The 26115-nt window shown below is 44.6% G+C and overlaps 1 protein-coding gene and 1 long non-coding RNA gene across 4 annotated transcripts in view; one reads left to right on the forward strand and one right to left on the reverse strand.

Moving 5' to 3' along the window:
* Positions 1-21458, forward strand: part of rsh (Rap GTPase activating protein radish) — a 213812-nt gene extending 192354 nt beyond the window's left edge. For 2 of the 3 annotated variants that reach the window (XM_050178536.3, XM_055070980.2), the window contains exons 15-18: positions 9042-9151; positions 9593-10025; positions 10485-10567; positions 12251-21458. In XM_050178536.3, the coding sequence (XP_050034493.1) occupies positions 9042-9151; positions 9593-10025; positions 10485-10567; positions 12251-12415 (791 nt within the window). In that variant the 3' untranslated portion in view covers positions 12416-21458. Of the gene's footprint in view, positions 1-9041; positions 9152-9592; positions 10026-10484; positions 10581-12250 lie in introns of all 3 variants that reach the window. The other variant, XM_055070981.2, reaches the window with a different exon arrangement.
* LOC129385064 (uncharacterized) overlaps positions 1-24997 on the reverse strand; it is a 310225-nt gene extending 285228 nt beyond the window's left edge. Inside the window, exon 1 of the long non-coding RNA XR_008612609.2 lies at positions 12436-24997. This is a non-coding gene — a long non-coding RNA (uncharacterized lncRNA). The remainder of the gene's footprint in view (positions 1-12435) is intronic.
* Positions 24998-26115: the final 1118 nt, after the last annotated feature.

The raw sequence follows: 26115 nt of genomic DNA on the forward strand, positions 1-26115 counted from the left end.
CGCCACCATCCACAAGTCGGCTGAAGCAAAGCCGGAAATTTCCGCACCTGTCAGATGGAAAAAAGATCCCTTGCGCTATGCACTCATGTGTTTCCTTTATTAGTGAAGCATACTGTACGCACTGCGCACAAGCCTAAGTTGAGTTAATCGAAAAGCCCTCTAGTAGACTGGTTGATCGTGAAAACGAATGGCACGATTCTTTTCTTTTCTTTGCATAAGTACGAACGTAACGCTGTTCCCGTGAACGCTAAACATATGAAACCGTGTCCACGCGCGCACGCACCGTGAATGAAAGCAAGCTCTAAAAGCTCCTGCATGCAGACAGCCGACAAAAGGACCGTTGGGTACGTCAGGGCCTGCTCATTAAAATACTCATAGACTCTTTGAGACCTAATTTATAGAGACTTTCTGCGATTTACATTTTTTAACACTCGGTATTTCTTACGTGATGAGCATCTGTCGACTCTTATTTTATGGCAGATTCTACAAAATTCACTTTTGTTGGTTTCAATACAATATACCAGCGTGCGTCCTCAGAAGGACAGCGACGAAATACGCGGCAACAAACCAGGTGTAGCAACGAACGCGGGTAAAATCAATTGGACGCACGCTTGCAGCGTTGACAGTGATGTTTCATGTGGTGCACAAAGTTGTAGCGAGGCACGTCTAGCGAACCAGGCAGGCCCAAACTATTGACATTGGGAGGACGTAGCAGGTGCAACTCGACAATAAACAACTTCGAGAACCGGGCGTGGCTGGTGGTTCAGCGTTCGATCAAGCCTCGGCGTTGAGGCGTCGTTCAATCTTGGCGTTCCGCAAAGGTGGGTTTTCATAACGACGCGGCAGTTTCTGTGACACGATAGTGGGAGGAGCAGACTTCCTGCCACCAAGCTTATTGCGCAAAACGTCGCCTGACGACCTTATGCGCTTCTGTATTGTGCCGGTTTGTTGCCGAGGATGAGGCTACGTCGTAAAATATGGCGCCGCCGTTGACCAACCCGTCTGATCTGCTTAAAAGGTTCGAATGGGGTTGTCCTTTGGCGGTTTGGTTGGTTGGGGGAATACATGGCGTAGCGTCGTGAGCTTGAACCAGCCGATGAGTCGTGCTTGACTTGCACGAATTCTTATTTACGGTCACTTATTTCGTATGTGTAAGTGAAATTAGGCTGAGAAGCAATAATTTTACAATTTGGATACTTTCTTCTTCTTGCTCTACTACATGTCTTGCTTGCGCGAAAAGAGCCTTTCTATTACAACAAAAACATTTGTCGCATATCCAATTATCCCGCGTAAACATACGAAGATTACAATAGACCGTTTTATTGAGGGCGGTGCCATTTTGCGATCGTCGTGCCGCCTATGGTCCAGCGCCATGCTGATATGTAGGATCGCCCTGGAGGGTGCACGGCGAACTTGCTCTTACGACGAGTGGCAAGCTTTTGCGTTTTTCCGAGAGGTCTCAACAAGTTTTTGCTATCGGAAAACTTCTTAGCGTGTCATTACGAAGCTTTCAGCTTCGATATAGTTGCAATATCGAACGGCGTTGGGCCTAGAGGCACTGCCACAACTCTGCCCGCGAAAGAAATAGGGAGCGAGTCAAGTCTGAACATTGTCGATACGTAACAAGCATGCAACGTGCTATTAATCTGTGTCTACCCTTTAACTCTGCAAAGGTATCACTCATATGAAAACAATCAGAGGTGTCTGCACGTTCCATGTGGTGTGCCACACCAGTGTACATCCGAGTAACTGGCGAAGCTCCGAGAAAACACGTTTTGCTATATTTCACACTTCTAAAACTTTTGTGGTATGATTGTCAAAGCGTTGTTTACCTGGTTCCTAGGCGGCAAGCTTTACAAAATAAAGAAATTTAACATTGCTAGACTGGAAGAACCGTTAGCATGGACAGAACGGCCCGATGACAATGGTCGAGAATATGCCACGATCAACCAAACATACGCGACGCGTTGACTTATTACGCACGCTCCAGGGTCTCGAGTGGCGCCTGTGCAAGGTCATCTCGCCAACTCGAGAAAGCTGAAGAACTAACTACTCTCTACAACACCATTTATTTTCTGAAGTAATACTGCGCGCAAGGCGCCGTGTCGGCCAGACAGCTGGCCCACGAGATCGGGAAGCACGGGAGAGCCCATATGAACGAGGGGGCGGCCGGCACATGCTAATCATGGCTCTGGTTAAAGAACGAAAAGAACACACCTTCATTTTCGTTATCGACAAGTGCAGTTTTCATATTTCATCCCCGATCAACTTCCACCAGAACGTTGGTTGCCAAGCATGATATTCTTTGAACACAATTGAACAGAATAATTTTAATATCCGTGCATGAAGAAATAGTTGGCTTCGTCCATTCGCAGTAGTTGACCGATTCCAAATACTCACCTTTCGTTCATATCCCAGTCTGATCGTGCTGAGTTGGTCGCCGTGTGCTCACTGAAAAAACACGTTTTCTGAAAAAACACGCGACGAAGCTGATGGTCTGAGGTCCTTTCTTTATGCTGGCGACCCAAACCCGATGCTTGTCTGCAAACGCAGCGGCGGAGTCTACGGAATCGGCGCTTCTGAAGATGCACTTCAATTTCGCTTCCAAAAGGTATGTTTGCAGCCAAATACAGCACAGTGGTAGCAGGCTGACTTTCAGCCATTTGACATGGCAGCAATCCCAGACGGAACACGTTATAACTGCACTAATTCCCAAAGACAACGCTACATTTCCAGGCTGGCGCTAGAAGAAACGGCGATCCGAACATACCAATCCAAGGAGATGAGTGGCGTGGCACGCTGGTTCGAGGCTATGTTCCTCCTCGCCGATAAAACGGTCTAGAGAAAAACCGTGTGTTCACATATATCATTTAGAACACCCCATTAAAAAAATAACATGGGTCCAATATGCAGTATACGAACACATAGGGATGTTATAAAACCCCGTATGTTCCCATATATCACATGGGACATCTCCTATATAATATTTGGAAACGTGCAGGTCTTTTATGTGGGATCCTCATGTGTACATATAGGATTATTGGATATGGTATATGTGGGCTGTTTCGATAAGGATGTCCTTCATAACAACAACTTGATAATCACACACGCGAACATATTTGATGAGCAGTAAAATTCATCGCACTATAGGCTCGCAAACATACGTTCGCGTTTATAAAGGTTTCTAAGAGCTTCAAAGCACAGCGTGTGAATAGCGATTATGTAGTTGTTTTCGTAACATGAACTACGTACGGTTATCTGCTGTGTTTCACGCGTTACAGCTATATTATGCAAGCACTCACGAAGCTCTGTCAGGAAATAATTGCCCTTTCCTCTTGTATTTCTTTTCGATTGGCAGGAAAAAATGACACACAAGTCCAAAAAGAAACCCACGTGGCATTATAGCGGCCAAGTAGTCAACGTATAAAGCATGATCTGTTAACTTGTGCGAGTTTTGCGAATGCGAGTAGGCCATGACGTGTAGCACAAATTGCGTAGAAGAAACTGGTTTGCATTTTACCAGAAATGTCGCTTATGCTGTGATGTAGTTCACTACTTACTGAATGTGTTGTTCTTGTGTGATGATAGATTTGTTGTCATGAAGAATAAGCTTATCGAAAAATCATGCGTGGCTCTGCTATCGCAAACACCAGAGACCAGCGGAGCTGTAGGAAGGCCAGTAAAGTAGTGCCAAACCGCACACTTGTCTAACTTTTGCTGGGCTTCGCCCGGCTCCGCTAGTCTCTGGTGGTTGCGATAGCAGAGCCACGCAATTTATTTTCCACTGCGAGAAAGAGAACCGCCGAAGCGAGCGCGCGGGTTTTTATCGGAGAGCAATGACGTGACAGTTACCTGTGTCCCTGCCTCGCCGCTCCTTCTCCCCCGCTAGGCTCCACCCACCCTCACCGCGTCGCTATGCTGTGCGATGTTATTTATACACTGAGCTCCCACTCCCCCTCAGCTCTCTCTCCCTCAGTTCGCCGAAGCTGCGGATGTCAAGAGAAACCCAGTGAGGTTCTAACAGGACCACTGTAAAAAAAGCTCATCTATATCTATGGCAAGAAGTCGTCGTGCTTACTGAAATGATTTTGTTCAACATTGGTGAAATCACGTTGCTTGAGCAAAAAATGTACATAACATTCGCGGTTCAGTATTCATCACGAATAGAGCCTTCGCAACCGCTTCGTCTTGACACATACTGGACTGCATTACCAATTCAATTCGTTTTCATCAAGATATAGCTTGGAACTTCAAATGCGTAAGCATTTCTATGCTTACCCAACGAGAAAACCCGTCCCTCCATCCGTCACGTAAAAGCAATCGCTATAAAGAAATAAATCTATAAAACAAAATAAGTTCGGAAGGAAGAACTTTGGCGGTGTTAGTTTCAAACCTACGACCCGCCCTCAGAAGCCGAGTGTCCTACCCACTGGGCTAAACACCCACGCTTGCAGAAGGTTAATAAATCCCAACCATGTGAATCCGTTGTACCGGTGGTAGAAAACAAATTTCAAAGGAGTAGTTTCTGTGGAGGCTCGGTTGTCGTGATGTCTACGCATTGTAGACATCCCGAAAATTCCATTTTGCGAAAATGTAATGCCAAACACGTCACATCCCCGATGCGTTTCTACGGTCGCGAGATGCAGCTGCCATTGGGTCATTCCTCCACTGACCGAAATCCAACCGATCTCTGAGGGTTCATGCTCTTCACGTCGCCCAACAGACATAGGTAAGCAGTCAGTGAGTTGATAACAATGATAAGGAATGTTGAGAGGTTATGTGGGCCCCATCACGGTTGATAATGGTTCGACGCGGATGGATAACGTGCTAGAGAGCGACAAGTCTCTTATAATGGTGGGATCTATTCTGATAAGGCTAATAAGCACCGATGAAGGTTGATAAAGACCGATAACAGTTCACAAGAATCAGGTCATATCTGATAAGGTTGATAAGGACAGATAATGGTTTATACTGACCGATAAGGGCTGTTAAGGCTCGTGCCGAGTCCGATAAGGTTGATAACAACAGAAAACTGGTGATATTTTATTTATTTTTTATTTATTTCATACTGCAGACCTAGTTGAGGTCCAAGCAAGGTGGTAAAACACAACAATAATACAATGCATCAATCAATCAAGTAGCGTGGTAAGACACAACAGTAATATAATGCATCAATCAATCAAGCAGGGTGGTAAGACACAACAGTAATACAATGCATCAATCAATGGAAACAGGCAACGAGTTACTCCAGTCTGTTATAGTTCGGGAAAAAAAGAATACTTGACTACATCCGTCCCTGCAAAATAAGCTGTTAGTGAATTCGGATGATGGTGTCGAGTAAGCCTAGACGATGAACTTGACAGATAGGATGCAGGATTAATTGATAAGTCTCCATTAAAAATCATGCAAAGAAATCGAATTCTTCAATTTTCGCTTCGCTGCTCAAGGATTTCGATGCCATTATCACGCATTATTTGCGAGCGGGGTCATATCAAGAGAATTTGGAATATAAGAATCGCGCAGCTTTCTTCTGTACCCTTTCGAGATAATATTTTGTTTAGTAAACGGGCCCCAAAAAACACATGCATATTCAAGTTTCGGTCTAATTAATGAATAATAAGCAAGCAGTTTTACGTTAGGTAGGGAATGTTTGAGCTTTTGTCACAAAAAATATAATTTAGACAAGGCCGAAGAACAAATATTATCAATGTGCAAATTCCATGATAAATTGTTAGTAATCGTGACACCCAAGTACTTATATTTTGTTTCTTCTTGCAAAGGCAAAGAACCTAACGTGTAACTAAAGGTTAGTGGAGCTTTCTGATGAGTGAAGCGAAGAAAGGCCGTCATTCAGCGTTAAGCCGCATTTCTCACATTTTGCCCCAATCAATAATGCCAACAAGAGAAGTATTTAAATCAATTTGATCATTTGTTGAAGTGATTTCTCTAAAAAGCACATAGTCATCCGCAAACAACCTAATTTGCACACTGGAATGAATTGCAGTAGTAATATCATTTATATAAATAAGAAGAGCAATGGTCCTAGTACACTTCCTTGAGGAACTCCTGAGTTCACCGGAGAACAGTTAGACTGTTGCTTATTAATTGCCATGAACTCGCGGCGATTCGTTAGATAGTTTGTTGTCCATGCGATCAATATTTCTGGAAGCTCAAGATGCCTAAGCTTTAGTATTAGTTTGTCATGTGGAACTGTATCGAAAGCTTTGCTAAAATCAAGAAATACAGCTTCAATTTCACCATTTTTATCGAGGAATGAGGCGAGTGAATGGATTACGGAGACAAGCTGAATATTGAAACTATTGAATAGCCTTTTCTAAATCCGTTTATACTGGTCGGAACAAGTTTCAAAACATTGATAATGACACCGAGCTGAATCTATATGAGCAAGTTACGCAATGCTTACGCATAATTAGACAACTACCAGAGGAGCTTCTGCGTGGATCTTCTGTATTCAGTCCACATTTATCAGGTACATCGTTTAAAGGAATGCTGGCTTTCTAAAGATTAGGATTTATATTTAGTGATTTTCGATTTTCGTTCAGCATACTCTTACAAAGGTCCTTAGGAAGAGTTTGATCCTGCACACAAGTCTATGGTTTGTCAACTACCCCGTTCACACACACAAAAGAAAGAGTAAGCTAGCAGCATTGCAGTGCCTGTTGGCACCCAAGGCACTGTAATGTTAGCATGAGCAGGTAAAATTGCAGTGCCTATAGTTTGTACTTCATGCAATACCAAAGTACGCAAGACGAAAGAAAGATTCAAGTTCGAGTCTGCGAAGTTCACAGAGTGAAACCAATTATAGTGACCCACGGCATACATAAGAACTTGATCAGAATCGCTGATTTCATGCACAGCTGACCGGCAGACTTGGATCCCATGGCGCGGCAACTCAATGTCGGTGCAACTCAAATGTGATCTTACAAGCGATCCCTATATGACTACGGCAGTCCAATGCCTACTAAGCCACAAACATAAAAAAAAACTACTTGAGCAGGACAGATCTCACGATGAGAGCTGACATGGTGCGGTGCATGCAACATTCATTCTTCTACAGCCGGCGTCAATGCCGGGGAAACCTCTCTGCTACAACAGCGTCTTCGAAACGCCATAAATGCATCGGTGCGATGTCGAGGACCTCGGTGGAGCACCTTCCTGCACTTCAACCTCTCCTACGTTTCATGTATGACCCACAGGGCACTGCGACGTAGTTGCCTGCGTAGTTCTGTAGCGTCACCAGACACATCTGCACCTTTTATACTTGAAGCATGAAAGGCCCTTCCATGCCCCTTTACGTCGAAACGCGGAGCCGTACCTTTCAAATGCAAAACAAAATTGCCTATTACGCTGGAATTGCTCCTTGGCGCCAAAGCACACCCTGATTATCCGCCCGTTCTGTTAAATACGAGGGTTGAAATTTGTTGGTGCGTTCGTCAGTGTCTGAAAAAAAAAAAGACTCCGGCAGAAACACTTAAGACTGCTTATGTGTGGGAATGCGAAAGCATTATGCCGTTTGTGGACCTCGGAACGCCAGTAACGCGCACACGTTATACATTCCTGACGTGGCGCCACGTCCTCCCCTTTGGCTCATTAGGCACGTGAAAGGCCGTCACGTGCCCAATGACGCACTCCCTAGGCCACACCTCCAGTCAGCCAGAATCGTTGAGCCCTCGATGCGTCGGGGAAGCGTGCTCCCAGACCGGAATTTACCAAATTTTAATTTCAGAGCCACTATTTGCTTTGTTTATAGGAATTTGCCTGAGAAATTCAAGGTCCATTCGAGTATTTTTTGACCCATTTTTACTCTATGCGCCGTCAGCCATTCTTGGCACTTTTTTTTGGTCACGCCGATTACGACAGATTTTCGCTCAAATGGGCACATAATGCTTTCGCATTAAAGCTTTTCCAAAAAACTACAAAATTTAAACTTAACTGATTATGGGCGCGAAATTGACGTTTTTCTTCCAGACCACATGATGGCGGAGATCTGGGCAAGATTGGACATTTGTATGCATAGACTACTTACTTAGAGCAAATAGCGTGTCATGCTGCGAAATAAGTCGCTAGTCGGCACAGCTGTTCCAGCACTGCCCACAATTTCGTTTCCCGACGACCGCGGTGAGATACTGGAGTCATGGTTATGTTTTTTATCGTCCTTTCACTGTATCCAGAAAGAGAGAAACGGGTAGGGTAGGTCATTGAAACCATACCCTTGGCACTGCTCGCTTCGTGGTGATGAACTGGTAATTTAACGCAATTAGCGGCCAAATTTCTTCGCACTGCAGCATGCGCTACTGCTGCTGGATCCGTTTGAGCTTAGTAAACGTGCCTTCAATGGCAATAACCGCGCGAGTCTTGTCCGATTATTTCAGATTTAGGATGCGTTTCATGCTTTATGCATGTTTTTGCTGGCGCGCTAGACAGCTAACGTACTTGTTAGCTTTTCTTGCCAGTTCTGCACCCGTGACCACAACTAAATGGTCGCTGTGAAAACCTTCAAAGGCGGTGTACATATATTCAAAAATGCAGGATAATGAAATATTAGGTCTTCTGGTTCGTTTATATTGCTGCCGTATTGGAGTCACGCGAAAATTTCAGAAAAATGCTATAAGTCGCACTTGACAGTAATTATAAAATACATCATGTGTCCAAGACGTGGTAGAATCGCACATAATCAGACACATGTAAGCATCTAGAAATTCTTAACGTTGCAAATCTCGTGTGAAGAATGAGACGAGGGTACATAATTTATAGCGGAGCTTTGATTTTTCGAGTTTGAATTGTGGCACGCACAAGCTAGCATATACTTAACTTCTAACAATATCGTTACGAAAGACTGCTAACTGCGTCACGTAACGAGTTCGCTCAGTTTGCTCTGCCACACGAAGGCTTGCATGTTCTCTAGTGCACACGTGCGGGTGGGAAAATAACTGCCGCGCGTACGTGGTGCCGGTGCAGCACGCGAGTGTTAAACGGCGCGACCGGGCGTGTCCCTTTGAGAGCTGCTCTTCTTATTCCAGGCAAAGAGAAGGAGAAAGAGAAAAATACTGCGATGGCGGGGGCCACAGTAACGCTGAGCGTTTGCGCGGACGCTCACAAGGTGGACAGGACCAAGCTGTGTCAACACGAGGTAAGAACCCCTCCTCTGTTTGCTTTCCGCCAGCTTTTACGCGGCGGAGCTATGCTCCGTTTGCTCTGTCGCTGTCGAAACACATACGTGGGCGTTTGAATTTTTTTTTTTTTTCCGCTGACGAAAGTGTGACCAAAATATTTCGCGATGATTACGTCCCGCCAAATCCTTTCCTCGCTCTTTTTTTTTCCTTCTTTCTTTTTTTCGTCATCCCCATCGCTATACGCATCGCTGGGAGCTTTTCCAACAACGTTACGGCATATATGCACAAAGTGTCAAGTGACGGCCGCGCTGCTCGGAGTGTGGACACAGTGCTTTCCTTCCGAAATAAAAAAAGTGCGCGCCGAGTGACGGACCAGAAGGAAAAAGGAATGCATAACGAGAGTTCTTACGAGCGTGTTCGTTTTCCGTTGTTTTTCTTTCCTTCCGCCATGGGCGCAGTTCAACATCATCGAGTTCGACAGCGACACGTTCCAGCTGCTGGTGGACTACCTGCACTGCGGCACGTGCCCGCTCAGCTGCGAGTCCATTCCGGGCCTGATCTGCGCCGCCGAGCACTACGACCTGCCGGAGCTGCTGCAGGCCTGCTTCCACCACGCCAAGCAGCACCTGAGGCTCTCGGTGGTCTGCGGCATGCTGAACGTGCTGGAGAACTACTACTGGCGCTACACGTCGGCGACCGAGCTGGTCAACATGATACTGCAGTTCGTGGACACGCGCGCATCGGCGCTGTTCGCGGGCCAAGACTTCCTCGAGCTGTCCGAGTCCATGTTCCAGACCATCATCGGCCGCGAGCTCAACATACCCGAAGTCACGAAGTTCGAAGTCATGCTTCGTTGGGCCACACACCACGTGAAGACCATCAACCGACCAGGTGCGCACGCCGGAATGGTACTCTTGACGGTGTGACATACCTTTAGGGTTAAGAACGATGGTTAATCACCATAGCTAACGCAAACTAACGCTTACACTTTTTTTTTTTTGCTATGGTCGGTAACCTTCTTTCCTAACGATGATTTTCCGTGACCAGACGGCATTCCGTTGAAATCTCTACTGCGAAACCTTTAATGTGTAAGTTTGTCCCACAATAATGCTATAATCCCCGTAATTTTCATGGGCAATTATTATTTGTAACGCTATCCACAGTGGTGGCTCAGTGGACATGGTTTTCTGTTGCTCAAGATCAGGTCGCGGGGTACGATTCCCAGCCGCGTCGACCCCACTCCTATGAGAGTGAGACGCAAAAAATACTCGTGTAGCACACTTTGAGCACGCCTTGACGAACCCTGGGTGACCTAAATTAATAAACACTGATTCTTTTCATATTTTCCAGACCCCAGAGAACTTCAGTGCACCATGAACCGACTAACTAGAGACTTGAAGCTTTACCTCATACCACCACAAGAGTTGATAAAAGTAAGTATTAAATGTAAGTATCGAATGTTTTCACTAGTTTATTTCGTTAAAGAAGAAATAATTTGAAATTACCATTTCAAGGAAGAGCAGGAAGGAAGGCATACCTTGCCAGAACATGTCTAATAATTAGGTCTTTAGAAGCACAATGTTCACTTATCTTGTGGCATGAAAGCTTACGAAGCTACATTTTACATTGGTGTTTCTGTGATGATTTTCACCCTTAGTCGCTTGAGCTTTGAACCAAAGAAATATTTGAATACAAGGCGATTTCAATCCATTTGTGGAGCCCTACGCCGATAGCGCGTAAAACGGCCAGTTCATTCATGAGCCTTGGTGTGTATGAAAAGTCAGATTAAACTCTGCAGCGAACCTAAAGTTCAGGCAGAGGAAAAACTACGCGCTTAAAAAGCTTGATAATCAGATATTATATATTCCTATATATTACATATTATCAGATCTGGCAAGGCCAGCAACAAAGTCAAAAATTAAAAATATATGTGTTTGTGTGTTTGTTTGTTTGCTTGCTTGTTCGTTTGCTTTACAGAATGCTTACACACTACACAGTTCGACAGATGCGCAGAGCTAAGGCAGTCGTGTCTCTAAAGCTCTGTGCGTACGATGTGCACTGTGTGAAATTGCACATAAATGTACCATCATGTGTCAGAAGTGTGTGTTGTTCGTCTTGTTTTACTTAATAGTCCATTCTTTTTTGCGCTGCTGCATCGGGAACATGCTCCAACTCACCAAGTTTTCATTCTTGGTTAGTTAATGTATCCTTGGAACTTGACTGTTTTGGCAGCGTCGCCAGAAATTGAAGCCCATGCGCGAGCAATATGTGATCAATAAAAGTTTATCGCTGGGTTTCCATGTTCTGCAGAGTGTAGTTTTGAAGCGATCAGTGCGAGCACGCTGACCTCTGGAGGTGCGCCAATATATGCCGTGCGTCCCAGTAAACGTCAGTCAAGCTGTTTAAAGAATACCTTAAAAAAACAAGCTGCAAGATACACATTTAATACTTACGGTGTACGGTCATCAGAGGCCTGACGACAGAACCCCGTAGGTCTTAAAATTGTACCTTAACCATATTCTCTAAAAAAAATTTTTTTGCGCAGCTTAGCTAACGCAAGCTGGGACACCTTATAGAGCGGGTAACCGTCGATGAAGCACTACAACAATCAGATGGAATAAGTCTTCCCGTGCACTATTGCAACAGTGCCTCTCATTTATCAGCCATCACCTCAAGGTGTTGCACATTTGTGGAGTGAAAAAAAAATCAAAGTAACTAATTTTTACAAAGCAATGTACTCACCAAGAACAATAAATGATCTCATGTACAGTCGACCGATTCTTTAACGGCAATGCGCGAGCGGCGACTGGCCGACCGGTCAGCGCCTTCTAACCGCTGGAAGCGACGAGATCAGCAAGAGTAGCGCATGCACACCAAGTTCACTGGAAGCCGTTATCTCCGATTAGCCGAGAGCTCGCACCCAGTTAATCGTGCCAGGGGCTGTGTCATGCTGGTTGAAAAAGCCTAGCAGACGGAACTTGCGCTTGTTCGAACGTGAAGATGCATGTTCAATGTACTCCCACTGCATCCGCAGTGGGAGTACTTTGAACATGCATGTTCGAGTTCGCCTTCACGCGTTTCTTTCCTCGACGTGTTTCTTTTTTTTTTTTCTTTAGGTGGTCCTCCCAACAAAGACAATCAGCCATGAGGAGATTCTAGACACCCTGCTCTACCAGGCCGACACCGGCATGTTTCGCGTACGCCGGTCATACATAGAGGCTGTCGACAGCCGCAGAGACCGGTACCTGCTCAGCCAGAAGCTCACCGGGTACCGGAGATAACGTCGTCGCAAACCACTCACCGATAGCACTAAGCCTGCGGAGACTGCCGGTACTCGACCGCTTCGGAGGCGGCGCACGTGCAATGTTCGTCGTGAAGTGCCGGATCCTGATTTGGTGTTGGAGTTTCCGACCGGCGAAATTGTCTGCGCGAGAAACGAAAAGTCCGAAACGATTCATGCTTCTTGTTGCCCTTATAAGGATGATAAAATTAGAAAATTTTCCTTCTCTTTGTTTTTTTTGTTTTGTTTTTGTTTTGTTTTGCTCTCTGATGCTAAGAAGGAAACCACCGTCGTCTATGTACCCTCTTTCATCTATTGTCGATATTCATGAAAAATGAGTTCTCCTTCGATTTAAACCCCTCGCGCTACGAAAACAAAGGGCATAACTTTGCCTATTTTTTTTTTTTTAATAAACGACATGTGCCATGAGCGATAAATCATGCTAACGTTTCTTGAAAGGTAGAAGGGCAGGAATGCACAATAGTAAGAAGCAATTTGGTCACCAAAGTAACCGCGAAAAAATATATATGCGTACTGGAACCTAATTTCGTTTGTCGAGGCATGTGGATAAACTGCTATCGAAGTACAGGCCCGACCTACATAGGTAAGACCCCGATAATGTTAGAGGAATAGCAGCTGGCATCTTTACTTCAGGAGTAAATAAAGATTTCTTATATCTATTTCGCCTGTCAGGAGATAGGCAACGGCATGTTTCTGCCCATTCGAACTTGCTACATCAAGTACATAAAGTCGACTCAGCAGTATTTAAATATACAGGTGACCAGTCTAGTATCGCTCACCGATTCTTCAACTTAGAGCACGCGCGATGTATCTGACGTGCCCAAACTTATTTTGTCACATCTATGGACACGTGCCACAAAAGCACCAACTGGCTGACGCAGGCTTCAGCTTTTAATTCACCTGTTTGCCTCAATTTAGCGTCCTAAATTGGCCTCAACAAACCAAATGCATTTCCTGTTAAACATGGTTTGGGACAGACACGTTTAAATTTTAAGAATGGTAGCCTTCTCTAAATGGTATTCTTTCGTTGCTTCGACGCGCCTGTTCCAGATGAAGTCTATCTTTATGCGCTTCTTGTGTTTTGGTACTGTATTACGACATCCGCTCTGCAATCTACGCTAAGCATTAAAGCCTGCACTGGTGCTCTAAATGTATTTTCTCGGCGGTTACGTCATAGAAGCTGACGTCTCTGCGGTTTCTTTGGGCTTCTTATTTTGTTCGAAAGCCGCATTCCAGCATTTAAGAGCGGAGGTAGATCTGCGTATGCTTTATAGTACCAGCAACAGTGCAGACAGGAGTGAGAACCATAACAAGTTCAGAAGGAGTGTCCGCGCTCACTTTCTGGTGACAGGTTTCTTGATTGTGACATGTAAAAACGTCATGTATATAGACCATTTGACGTCAGCACAATATTGTTCAGAATACACTGAGTGTGTAATACAAGTTGTTCATAAGTGTATAGACGTGCATGCCTGAGTAACGTATGCAAAAGTGTTGTTAGGCACACATAGCGTAGCGGATACCAAAGTACACTCTCAAGAGACAGAAATAAGAGTTCCCGAATGGTACACTGACGTACGATATTTGCATGGCTCGCGGTCATGTGCAGGTTTTGTGCAGCTAAGGTTTTAACGCCGACGAGAATGCCAGCACATGTGCAAGGGTCCCAATTTAGATTATTTTATAATATCCCCATTCCAAGTTCAAGATGCCAGCATAGTTCTGAACTTACCTTAAGAATACATTCAGGCAGTGAGAGTCGGTGTAAACATAAGGTCGTAGTTATAAAAGAAAAAAAGTAACCTATCCTAAGTGCGCCGCGGGCACTTCACGGACCAAATACCATGTGAGAAACAAAAAAAAAAGATTCATATTATATTACACCACTTATTTTGACCGCTTTCAACTTAGTCAAGGCCAGAACGCGTCAGTGAGATCAAATGGTGCGTCCACTAGTGAGCCGAGACCACTGGCTACGTTAAAGCTGATGTAATATTGCAGAAGAATATTTTTTGAAGATGTGAGACCCGTTGGTTACTGGCGTAGAATACTGAGAATTAAACGCAGTAAAGGCATTTTTGTACTGTTGAACAGAATAAGAAATTTGTGCTACTTGTATATATCACCCTTCATTAAAAATTATAAGGTCGTCTCAGTCACCCTGATGACCATGGAAAAGGGCCTATCTGTCGTTTTCCTGAAGACTGAACAGAAGCAAAGCGTAGTCCTTGTTTTACTTAGGGACTAGTCTGTTGTCATTCTCCTTGCTTATATAATACAGGACGCGCGAAGCTTCAGGGAAGCTCCTTTAGTCGGTTACTTGCCCCTAAGAAAATGTTAAGGTATTACGAGATTTATACTTCTAGAGCACAGGGCCACGTATTTTGTATCTGGCGACGACGACCGCGCATGTTTCGTCAATGGCATTCACTTACACCGGCGCCAAAGCGAAATGGGAAAGAGTACCCGTAAACATAAGCACAAGTGTGGCCTCATACGATAATTGCAGTGTTGTGTCGTATGCAAGTTCTTCCGCACACACTTGTAGACACTGTGTCAAACTAGTGAACGCCTCAGGGCTGCTGTGTTTCGTGCACATGTTTCTAGGCACTGAATGTTACCCTATTCATTGTATAACTGTTCGTTCCTGCATGCCGGTTCGATAAAAAGAGAGGAAAAGAAAGAACGAACAAAAGTTGTCTTAGCGGAAAGAATGGGAATAGTGAAGAAGCGGAATCGTTAGTGTTGTTTGCTCCACCGAACGTGCCTCACACGGATCATTCGTGCCTTGGTGGATGTACACACACACGCCGAGTCAACACTGTATCCGGGCAAGTCATACAACGTCAGCTTGTTACTCGCTTGCTCACAAAAATAAGCGCATGAGCCGTAGCATATCGTATTCGGCGTTCAAGCGACTTCATCGCCTTTTGCTCCGCTGCATTCCATAATTGGGTATCTTATTAAGATGCCTTTGACGCCAGTTTGTTGACTTCTAAAATGCGGCAAATGGGTTTACGCCCCTAATCTGAACAAAAGAGCTCTCCTACTAGTATAAAACTCGCTGTTGCTTTTTAGAGGTGAAACGAAAAGTTGAACGGGTAGTTCTGTAGCGATAGCTGGCGAAAATTCACTTAGTAAGTAAACATAGAATTCGGAGGATCACACTCAAGGCAACCGTGTGCAACTTAACGGTAAGGATCTCCAGCATCGTTTGGTGGTGACAAGGCCCTGAACATAATCAGAGCAGTGATTAAGTAACATAAGCGTCATTTGCTTGCACTGAACAAAGCATTTTCTACTGCAGAAAGGCCTGAAGCTGCACGCCATTTTCTTAGTACGAACCGAAGCACTATCTAATATAGGGACGAGACATGACTTTGGAAATTATTTTGTAGAGGTACGTGACGTCTTTTATCACCGCGTTACCGCCGCATCTCACTGATGAAGGTCTGGTGCTCCGCCTTAGAGCTTGTTGCAACCTTTGAGAAAATTCATCGCGCTTTACCTCTTGTCTCCAAAAGTATCAAGAATGGTCGAGGACGGACAGTGGCCGCAGGTTCAGGCATTAGGTGTCTCACTTTAAATAGCTGTCATGCTTGAGGGGTATAAGACCGAATCAATGGCAGCAATTCACGTGGCCAGCGAGATTTACTAGCAAACAGGTGGTATAATTGCAGACCACCGATCAAAACTATTGATTAGCTGAAAGTTTTTTTTTTCACAGAAAGGACAACAGGCTCAATTCATAAATCACGCATAGAGAAATCGGTGCACTTGCACGAAGAAAAGCATGGAAAGGGCTTGCGGAAGCAACCATGGTTGACGTTTTGTGCCGCAGAAAACAAGCATGCAGCGTACTATCGAGTTGTGCATTTTTCAACCACCATATGGCGCAGGCAAGACACAGGTTCCGAGGCTCAGCGGCATTACATGATGGCGTATTTCTGTTCCCGATACCTCTTTTCCAGCTGAACGCGAAAGCTTGGCACTTAACTTCACTAGCAGCGTTGGCAAGCACTAACATTGAATTAAGTTCTTGGGTTTCCTAACCTGCAACTGTGCTTTGAGCAAATCCGTAGCGTAGGGTTCCGGATAAACCTCTACCGCCCGGTTTTTTTTTAAGAGGAAGCTTTAGCTCGGGCCCAACTCCGACGCGGCCTATTAAAATGCATGTAAAACACAAAAACCTTTTTATGAGATAACCCCTGGACCGATTTTAATAACATATGTTGCATTTGAAAGAGAAAGTTATATTCTAGTGACTGTTGGAAGCGAAATTTCGATTTAGGGCTTGAATTTTCTTAAAACGATTTTCAAATATTTGACCGTTTGAGAAATATAGAAGCACGAAGTTTACAAATTTGTAGCTCTGCATAAAGAACTGATATCGCGGTTCTGTAAACGGCATCCATTAGATCATTCAAAGCGGACAAATTTGATATGTCATTTCACATCTTACGTGAATTTGTTACGTTGGTTACAAGGGTTCTGCAAAATCTGTATTTCCATATTACCAATTTTTTTTTATATTCATGTGTAACATATTTGGTCCGCTTTAGATGTACTATTAGATACAATTCACAGAATTGTATTATCATTTTTCGTTGTTGAGTTACAGAGTTGTAAACTTGATAGGTTTGTTTTTTGAAAATTTTCGATTTTTGCCAATTTTTAATAAAAAATTGACAACCTAACTCGAAAATTCGAAAGCAACAGTCACTAGAGTTTAAGTTTTTCTTTTAAATACAACAAACCTCGTCAAATTTGGTGTAGTAGTTGCCAAGAAAAACGAATTCTCCGTTTACATGTATTTAGATAGGAGCACCCGAGCTAAAGCTTCCTCTTAATGGCACCCCAAAAATCATGGCGCTTGAGTGTTCTTGCGCTCCGTGCCCGTCGGATTGAACCTGCGCCCTCGTGTCGCGGGTCCGACAGCGCGGTTTTCAAACACTAATGTTTGAAGCATGTGGCCATGAGTGGTGCAGGCTAACACTCCCAAAGCTAGATCTAGTACGCATGCACTAATACCTTATAACATGGACGGGAGCAAGCCCGACGCGGTGGTTCGATGGTAACGCATCGCGCGCGTAATCCGAAAGGCGTGTGTTAGGCTTCCACCGGCTAGAAGTTGTCTTGTCGCCCACATTTGTTTGCCTTGTTATTTCTGCATTTCGTTTTAAAAAAAGGACAAGAATTCAGTTCCTCTATGCGTACCCTTAATTCACCGTCCATTTGGCTTCACATCGCTGTAGCTAAGAAAATTCTAGGCCCTCTGTTCCATTCTCATTCTTACGCGCCCACTGGATCTGCGTAAGCTGAGTATGCATCACGCTTAAATTCAGGAGGCGCTTATCGTAGAAAATCAGTGAAAAATCCCATCTTGCCTTAAAAGTACTTCTCCTATAGAGAACTCGTATCATATTTTTGGCTGCTATCTTAGGTTTACATGCGCTGCAGTGAATTGGGAAACTTTCTGCTGGCACCATTTGAAGCACACGTTGTGGGGCTCGAACGCACTGATGCAAATTCTTCTTTCACTGAAGCATTGTGTAGTAAACAAGAAGTGATACACGGTTGCCATAGGTATCCTCCTCCGATAGACCGCATAATCTGGAGCAAGAGACGATACTGCAGCAGCCTGTCGTGATGCTTACCAGTGCTGCATAAATGATTGCGATGTCCTTGAGATAACCAAAAATCTTGAACAGACTTTACCAAGGCTGATGTGTTGACGTCCACCGAGCACTGCAATTTCATGTCGTATGTTACACGTGCCTATCAAGGTCGGAGAAACAGAGCAAATGTGTGGTTTTGGTTTCTTTTTTCTACACTACTGCCACAAGCTCAAGAGAAAAAAAAAAGAAATATACACATGTTATGATGCACGCAACCGTACATTTCCCTCCCGCAAATAAGTGCCGCAGCGCGGAACACTGAACGTAACAGAAATGTGATGTTGACGTAAACTGATATTTTTTTTAAACGACGCCATCGGCGAACGGTTAGACTTCAACTAACGCCAAATACAGGCGCGGTGCAGTGATACACGATGCTTAGATCTACGTGAACCGATTGTAAACGAACGTGGGTCTGTAAGTCTCGCATATGCAATAATTCGTGCTCGTTTTCACAGTATGGCGCACAAAATGAGACATTGAGAAATCAAGAAACAGTGGAAGCAGGCCTATGTGTACAGAGTGTGCGAAAAGTCACCGCCTACTTAATATTTTTATCTTTAAATATTACGCACGTATTTCAGTCTCAAATGTAACACAAGGTATAAGAAAACAGCCTGCGCAATGAATGATGTAGCCGTAGAACATGAACGCAAAACAAACACACTGCGTATTTTTCTTGTGCCTGCTACGTCTATCCGCATAGTTCAAGTGCTTTTATAGCAGTGCTTGGCCACCACGCCTGACCATTGCCGACAGCACTCAGAACTGTCCTCTTTAGCTTGGTGCGACAGAAGCAGGCAATTTTTGGCATTCAGATTTCTCGATGTTAAGATCAGACAAATTGCAACCTCCATAGGAACTTTAGCGTGACTATGTTTTTCTGAATTGTTTTGCCCAGGTGTGGAAAAACATGCCTAGAAAATGAACAGAAAAGGACAGAAAATATTTCTTAACAATAGTAGTGATTCAAGGAAGCGCAGTGATTTGTTCTAGCACAGATTCCCATGAAAGCATTTTAGTTGGCTAATAAATGAAAAATAAAGGCACGAACTTTAGTAAGGTTACTGCACACAATGCCTAAAGAAACAGTATTTCTAAGCGTCGCCAATGATGCTATCGCTATCGTCTTCATCTCGCCAATACGGCAGCTGTGGTGGGAGCACGTCAGGTTAGAACTTTCGAAACACAAGCATCAGCTAATACAGTTCAGTATCAGCTGTAGTAGAATAAAACCGTACAGATATTTTTTATCAGAGTGAAAGCCGCCTGCTAACATTCAAACTGGTGCAGACATAAGCATTAGAAGATTGATTCAATACACTTGTTATACACGCTAGCGTAAAGGTGCTTTGTGTTAGTGAGTAGTCGCTACCACTTAGAATATCATAAATTACTCAGACAAGAATAGCAAAGTTCCTCCGAATTTTCGTGGCAAACCTTGGGTTTTTACTGCGCGCATTCATGTTCCTGCGGCTATGTGGCACGAAAATCACGAAAGTGGCATACTTAGTGAAAAACAGCTTTATTTTTAGATGTCTAAAGTGCTACGTAAGGTTACATCTTCCACCTTGCTTTCTTTGAGCGATGTTACGAGCACCAAACAAACAGACCTACGCAAAGTAACACATCAAATTTTCAGCAATAGCGCACCGCGCCTGCCTGACGAGGATCAGCAGCAGCCCTGGCATACGTGAAAGGACCTGTCAGCCACAGAAGTTCGGCGGCTACAGCTGCGAAAAGAAAAACGTCAAGCTACCGAACTTTTCTTTTTCGCTAGTGTTCTCGGTGTTCTGCGCTGCGAGCACCGGTAGCCAGCAAAATGTGAAAGCAACAAAAAAAAAAACTTGTTTGAGAGACTTGTGTAAATTATATGCAGAAAGTTGTATATGCATATGTTGTATGTAGCGCTATATGTCAGAGTATTTTTCTGTGGAGCTGTTGTCGTTGCCAGCTGTTGTAGTTGCAGAAGGAGAAAAAAAAACTACTTACTGGAGCAGACGTCTTGGAGAGGCAGAGATTTTATATAGAAGACTGTTTTATAAATAGCGCAGTGTAGATAAATTCATCGGCCCTAGAAGGTCTGTCGTTGGTCATAGATGTTTTAGGAGTTGTTGATGGCAAAAAAAAAAAGGTCACTGAGTGAGTTACCTGAACAAATTCCTTTTCTCTGCACGGGATCATCGGCCCTTTAGTACTGAGGCTGAATCATTTTCTGCCCAGGGAAAGGCCGCCGTTTTTCTCCTCCTGGCAAGAGCTCGACAACTGCTTTCATTGTGCCCCTATGTGTTCGAAGCAAATGAAAAGTACGTGACACTGTCCAAGAAGCACATGTTGTACATCGCTGTTTCGTCGGTGTGTACTATATCAGTATTTTTTTTCTCTCTCTCTCGTTTGTGCTCGAGCAACTCACCGAAAGTGTTCTTCTGAGAAAGGCGGTTCTGTATGTGTTATCGATTGGAAAAGTAACAACTTCACTGAAACTTTTCATAGCACTTTTCAGTGACTAAATAACTGGACAAGTGTACACCGAAGAAGTTTACTATTCAATTGTTGACTGAAATTAGTGACATTATAGATGTTTATTCATGTTTTGAATACTCAACTCTATTGGGGGAAAAGAAATGCGAACACTTGGGCGTGCGGTCCGAGAGTATTGCCACGCCCTCTACGAGCAAGTTTCGAAATCTGCGCGCGTGAACAGTATCTAACCCAACGGCCTAGTCACACTAGAGCCTAACCTTTCAGAATCGTCAGTTAGAAAGAGCAGCACTTCTCTCAGACAGCATTGTCTGGAGTTCGCGTTTCTTATTAACGCACCTGTACTTTGCGGCGTTTTATATTTTCCTAAATAATTCGCGATTTCGTAAATTGTGCCAACCATCGCACAGGAGGAGTACATATAAGCGGCACACAGTGTGGTTCTTGTTTGATTTGTCTTTTATCTGTTCGACTGAGTGCATGTAGTTGAAATTCTGTTCCACATGAAGTGAGACACGTTCTCTGTATTTTCTAGCCACTCTGTGGAAGTTACGTGGCAATGACTTTCGCACGAACATTGCAAGTGTAGGGTTTTATCACCCCACCACCCCATCCCCTATATTAATGCAAGAAACAACACCTCGCTTCACATATGGCGTTCTTAGTCCCTTCTCTAAAGAACAGTGACAGCAGCTGAAAACAGTTTTACTGGTGTGGCAAGTTAGTGTTCACTGTGTACTTCACCCTCATCTCTGAAACAGAAATGTTGAGCTGGGAAACCAAATCATCCAAGCACATCCCCACCGCAAACGCCACACCCACTGAACTCAACGCGGTTTCCGAATAAATGTATTTTGGTACATACGTTCGTCTCCGTATCATTCTGTCGTTTCTTTAATTGCATTTAAAAGGCGGCAGGTGCCACCAGCAACTTGTATGGCTGAAATTTTCCGCAACGTTTCGAGAACACGCCCGTATTATGTCACGTAATGAATACGCCCACGCGCCTTTCATTTGATCTATCATTTCTACTGTCGCTTCTGCTGACCCCGATTTCACTTCTGCTGACGCTGAAGCTGATCTCCCAATACTATGTGACTTGGGCAGTTCGAACACCCCAGCCTTTTCTTAAACGCCGGCTCTTCACATATTTGCAACAGACCGGGCTTGTTGGCGTTCCGTGTTACTGTGAATTACAGCGCACACCGACACAAGGAAAGGAAACGACATAGACATCGTCGTTTCCGGTTCTTGTCGCGTGCGCTGTAATTCGCAGCTTCATATCTGACTGTTGACGCGCACACTGATATTTATGGCATGTTCTGGAATTCACGTCGTCCCGGCAAATGTGTCTGGGAGATTGGATGACGCGTGCAAAGAAAAAAAAGAAAACAACTGGCAGACTACAGTGACTCTAATTTCCTTAACTGCGGGGAGCAGTCATGACCTCTAGCTCCTTAATAAGCTTAGAGCATCCTACATAACTTTGAGAGCACGGTGCCGGAGCCAGTCTCCCGCGGTTCCGTAGCTACCTGCCATCACAAAGACCACACACGGCCTCAGGCTTTTTATTGGCGAAAACAATTTCCGAAGTACGTGCCCGACGTTGCTCACCTCAGATTCTGGTCACCTTGATATGGTACAAGCCATATAGCGTAGATTTGTTCAGAAACGCTTAGACGGCTCACTCTTACACCGCGTCCTTCCGTTAACTAGACTTTGCGCCCCCTTCTCTTGAGCTGCACAGGAGGGCTCACATCATCGTCTATAGCGTTGTCGGAGTATACACTCACGCACTAACCAACGCTACTGTCCATTAGCTTCCGCAATGGCATGGGGGATACACAAGGGGCGGGGACACTCGAGGGGCAATAGACCTTTGACTTACCACATTGCCTTGCAGCAGCTGCTCTTGCCTTGGAGAGCACACGTAAAAGGTCCGGTATAACTGGGGAGTCTCGTTCTCCGCAATGGCGTCCGTTATTAGGCACACACACGGAAAGCGCTTAAGCCCTCATTGTGAAACAGTTGCACGAGTAACTTTTCACACTTGCTGCAGGCGATGACCCCAGACACTGTTTTGAAACAACAAGCACCACGGCACACATGGCAGGTGGTTCCAAAGTTGTTTGTGGAACACCCGCTTGAAGTAAGCGTCCAATGAGGTCAACCTTGGATCTGTGCTGCTGCCAGCGATGCCTTGTTCTGCACGTTGTTTGCTCGGGGCTGTTTTTCATTTATTGGGCCAATTCCTTTCGAGCTTTTATACCGCCTGGCGTTTTCGAAGAGTGCGCACCCGCTCCAGGGCAATTTATTTTCGGCTTCAACACCTTTCCGGCCTCCTTCAGTCGATGCCAAAGACCGCCTGAGGCTATCTGTCCTGCGTTAAGATGCAGGCGTCTTTATTTTTCCCGTGCCAGCAGATTTCACTGATAACGAGCTGTGACGCGAAGCTTTGTGCTTATCTGCAGCATCACTCTCGCCGTGCCCAACCTCTTTCCTTCCAACTGCGCATGAGTCGGTGCAACGTAAAAATTAATTCTGCTCAGCCGGAGACAGTCACTCTCAGCCCATTTTCTAGTTTAAATGACTTAATTGCAGTAGGTGGCAGAAGTGATGCAGGGGTTAGAAAGCTTGACATGCAGCTTTATATACGCTAGTTAATTTTTCCGCACCTGAGTGCAAAATTTAATGAGAATCGGTCGACATTTCTTTAGAACAAGCGGGCGGAAGGACGGACTGACGGAGGGAAACACTCAACCCATTTCCTAGCTCATAACATAACTGCTCTTCTCAGTAAATGCGGTCGAACGCGAACGCCGTAATTAGATTCAACGGCAGCCGACAGAGAATGTCGTCCATCGCCGCCGACAGAGCGTATCTTGGTTGACAGGGCGCAAGTTAATCCAGTGAACAATTTGCAGCTTATTCTTCGCGTCTGCCTGCTATCTTTCATCGTCAACCTCATGTTGCATTCCACAGAAAATGGATTCTGACTCGCCCCGTTTATGCGCTTTTTGTGAGCCGTGATTATCATCAACGCAGTCATTACCTCTCTGATGAACATTGCCGCAGGAAACCTTGACCTTGCCTTGTTAAAATTCATACGGTTAAAGAGCGCCTTTTTTTCCGGTCCTCTTGACGAGCAAGCGGTCCTCAGCCACAGTAGCTCTGTTGATGTTGTTGAGGTTCTGGCGAGTTCTGCCACACCTCCACCAAATGTCGTGGGACGAGTTATTTATGCAACAGAGCAACAACGATAATCCAGGTGGTACCGGCCAAGCACGAGCACTGATCTCGCGGACAGCGATAAACCAAATACGCTTCTAATTCTTATTTCTTATTCGTATTATTGTTTGTGCATATGCTCATTAACAGAAACAACTGCGCTGAGCTACTTAATTATGTCGCACTTCAGATTGTACAGAAGGCGACAAGGGGACACAGGCCATTTTTTTTTTCGTTCCTGCTTGTCACAGTAAACATTCTGCTGTGCAGTAAAATTCAGAATCTGCATAATACCTATTTCGCTGCTCGTTATATTTTTTATCACTCGCTTTCGTCGTTCTGTTCACAGGTTTATGTTGGCATGTGCTTGTGTTTGTCTGCAAAGCGCTCTCTTTCGCCGTGTGCTTTGGTACATCTTCAGCTGGCCAGACGATATGCGCAATGTTACAGGTGCTTCATTTGTTTTTGTTTCCTGGTACATTCAATGTTCTTGGTACATTACATTTACATGTATTTTACATGAATCGTTTCCCCTTTTTTTTATTCACTTTCCCTTACGTTTGTACTTTTAGCTGTACAGTTTTATTTTTTCATTGCGCTTTCTCACTAATCATCTGTTCTTGACCATTTACTTTACCTTTGTCCATAGACAAGATTTTGCTTTAGCAGCTTTCCATGTTCTTTGTTGTGCGCCAGTATTATGCCCAAATGTATTTTCTATGCATGTATCGCTTCATTTTGCCTGTGCATTTCTTTTAAGGCTGCACATTAAATTTTTGTTAGATTACCTGTGCGCCAATATTCAAACCTATGGTTTCCCTTTTTCTGGACACGTCCTCTAAAGGCTGGATTGATTAGCTTATCTTTATTGACTCTCACGTGTTCGTGTATTTCTCCGTCTTTCTTTTGTGAATTCACCGTGGCTTTTGCTGATTACAAGCTGTTCCTTTTCATAATTGTCGTTCTTTATATTGGGCTTTTTTTTCTGCATTTGTAGTTGCATTTTTTTTTACTGTGTGCCTGCACTCAGACCTTAGGGTTGTTCCTAGGCATGTTAAATAAAATTGAATTATTCTTATTATTATTATTATTATTATTATTATTATTATTATTATTATTATTATTATTATTGAAAGGCATTACAATTTTTAGAACAATGATAATATCAGCAGAACGTCTTTCGCAATACATACAAAACAAAAGTTCAACAACATGAATAAATTAGCATGGGCTACAGAGACAATAAATAAAATAATAGTAATAAAATAATATTATCAGTACTTCTCGTAAAATAGACATAAACAATGTTTAAAAGTAGGAATCATATATCATGGGCTTCAAAACAAGAATTGGAGACGCTCAAGCTTCGCCTTCAAGAGTGGAATGCGACAGCGTTCCCGTCGACCCGCCAAGGGGTGTAATACAATGCGCTACGGCGCAGCGATCACTTACGAGGCGCCCCACATCGGACTTTTCACCCACCAATCACGCGGTGAGCGTCGAGCAACGCAGCGTTCGGCGCGGCAACGAAACGTGCGCCTGAGCAAGCAGAACGAACCAAAGAACTCGGTGTCTCGGAGGGGGAAATGATGTACGCCAACCAAACGTAGTGATCGGCACGGGCAGAGAGATAGACAGATAGTGATCTAAAGAGAGGAAGGACGCTTGACTCTGCAACCCGTGAAAGAGCACGGCGAAGCGTCGTCAGGGGAGAGGGAGTCCGGGCCGCGACGCGCCTCGCACCGGTCCCCGCACAGCCCCAATGCGCGCGTGGCGCGCCATCTGTCGGGGCAGCGCCGTACATTCAGAGGAGGGGGTCTTCTGTGTTTGCCGCAAGATGGCTCTGCGTGTGCGGAAAGCGCAGAAGAAATGAAGCGGAAACGCACTTTGCTACTCGTTAACTGCGACTTCTGTAAATTACATGTTCATAATTACCGATATACACCGCAGTATAGCTTTCTACGGCTCATTTCTAAGGCAACACCGCATTCACTAGAGGCGCTTTTGTACCACTTTGAAGCATCGAGCTCGTGGCTGAGTGGTAGCGTCTCCGTCTCACACTCCGGAGACCCTGGTTCGATTCCCACCCAGCCCATTGCAAGTTGTTCTTTATTCATGAAGTGCCTCCCGGGATTTATCGCTCACGGCCAACGCCGCCGACGCCGACGACACCGGCTTTTCTGCGACACGAGCTTCTTAACGCTATCGCGTTAAAACAATCTCCGAAATATAAGCTTCAAGGTAGTCGAAATAACAGCAAGCACCTACCCTCACTTCAACAGCGCTAAGATAA

Source organism: Dermacentor andersoni, chromosome 5, assembly GCF_023375885.2.
Source record: "Dermacentor andersoni chromosome 5, qqDerAnde1_hic_scaffold, whole genome shotgun sequence".
In the NCBI taxonomy this organism is placed as follows: Eukaryota; Metazoa; Arthropoda; class Arachnida; order Ixodida; family Ixodidae; genus Dermacentor; species Dermacentor andersoni.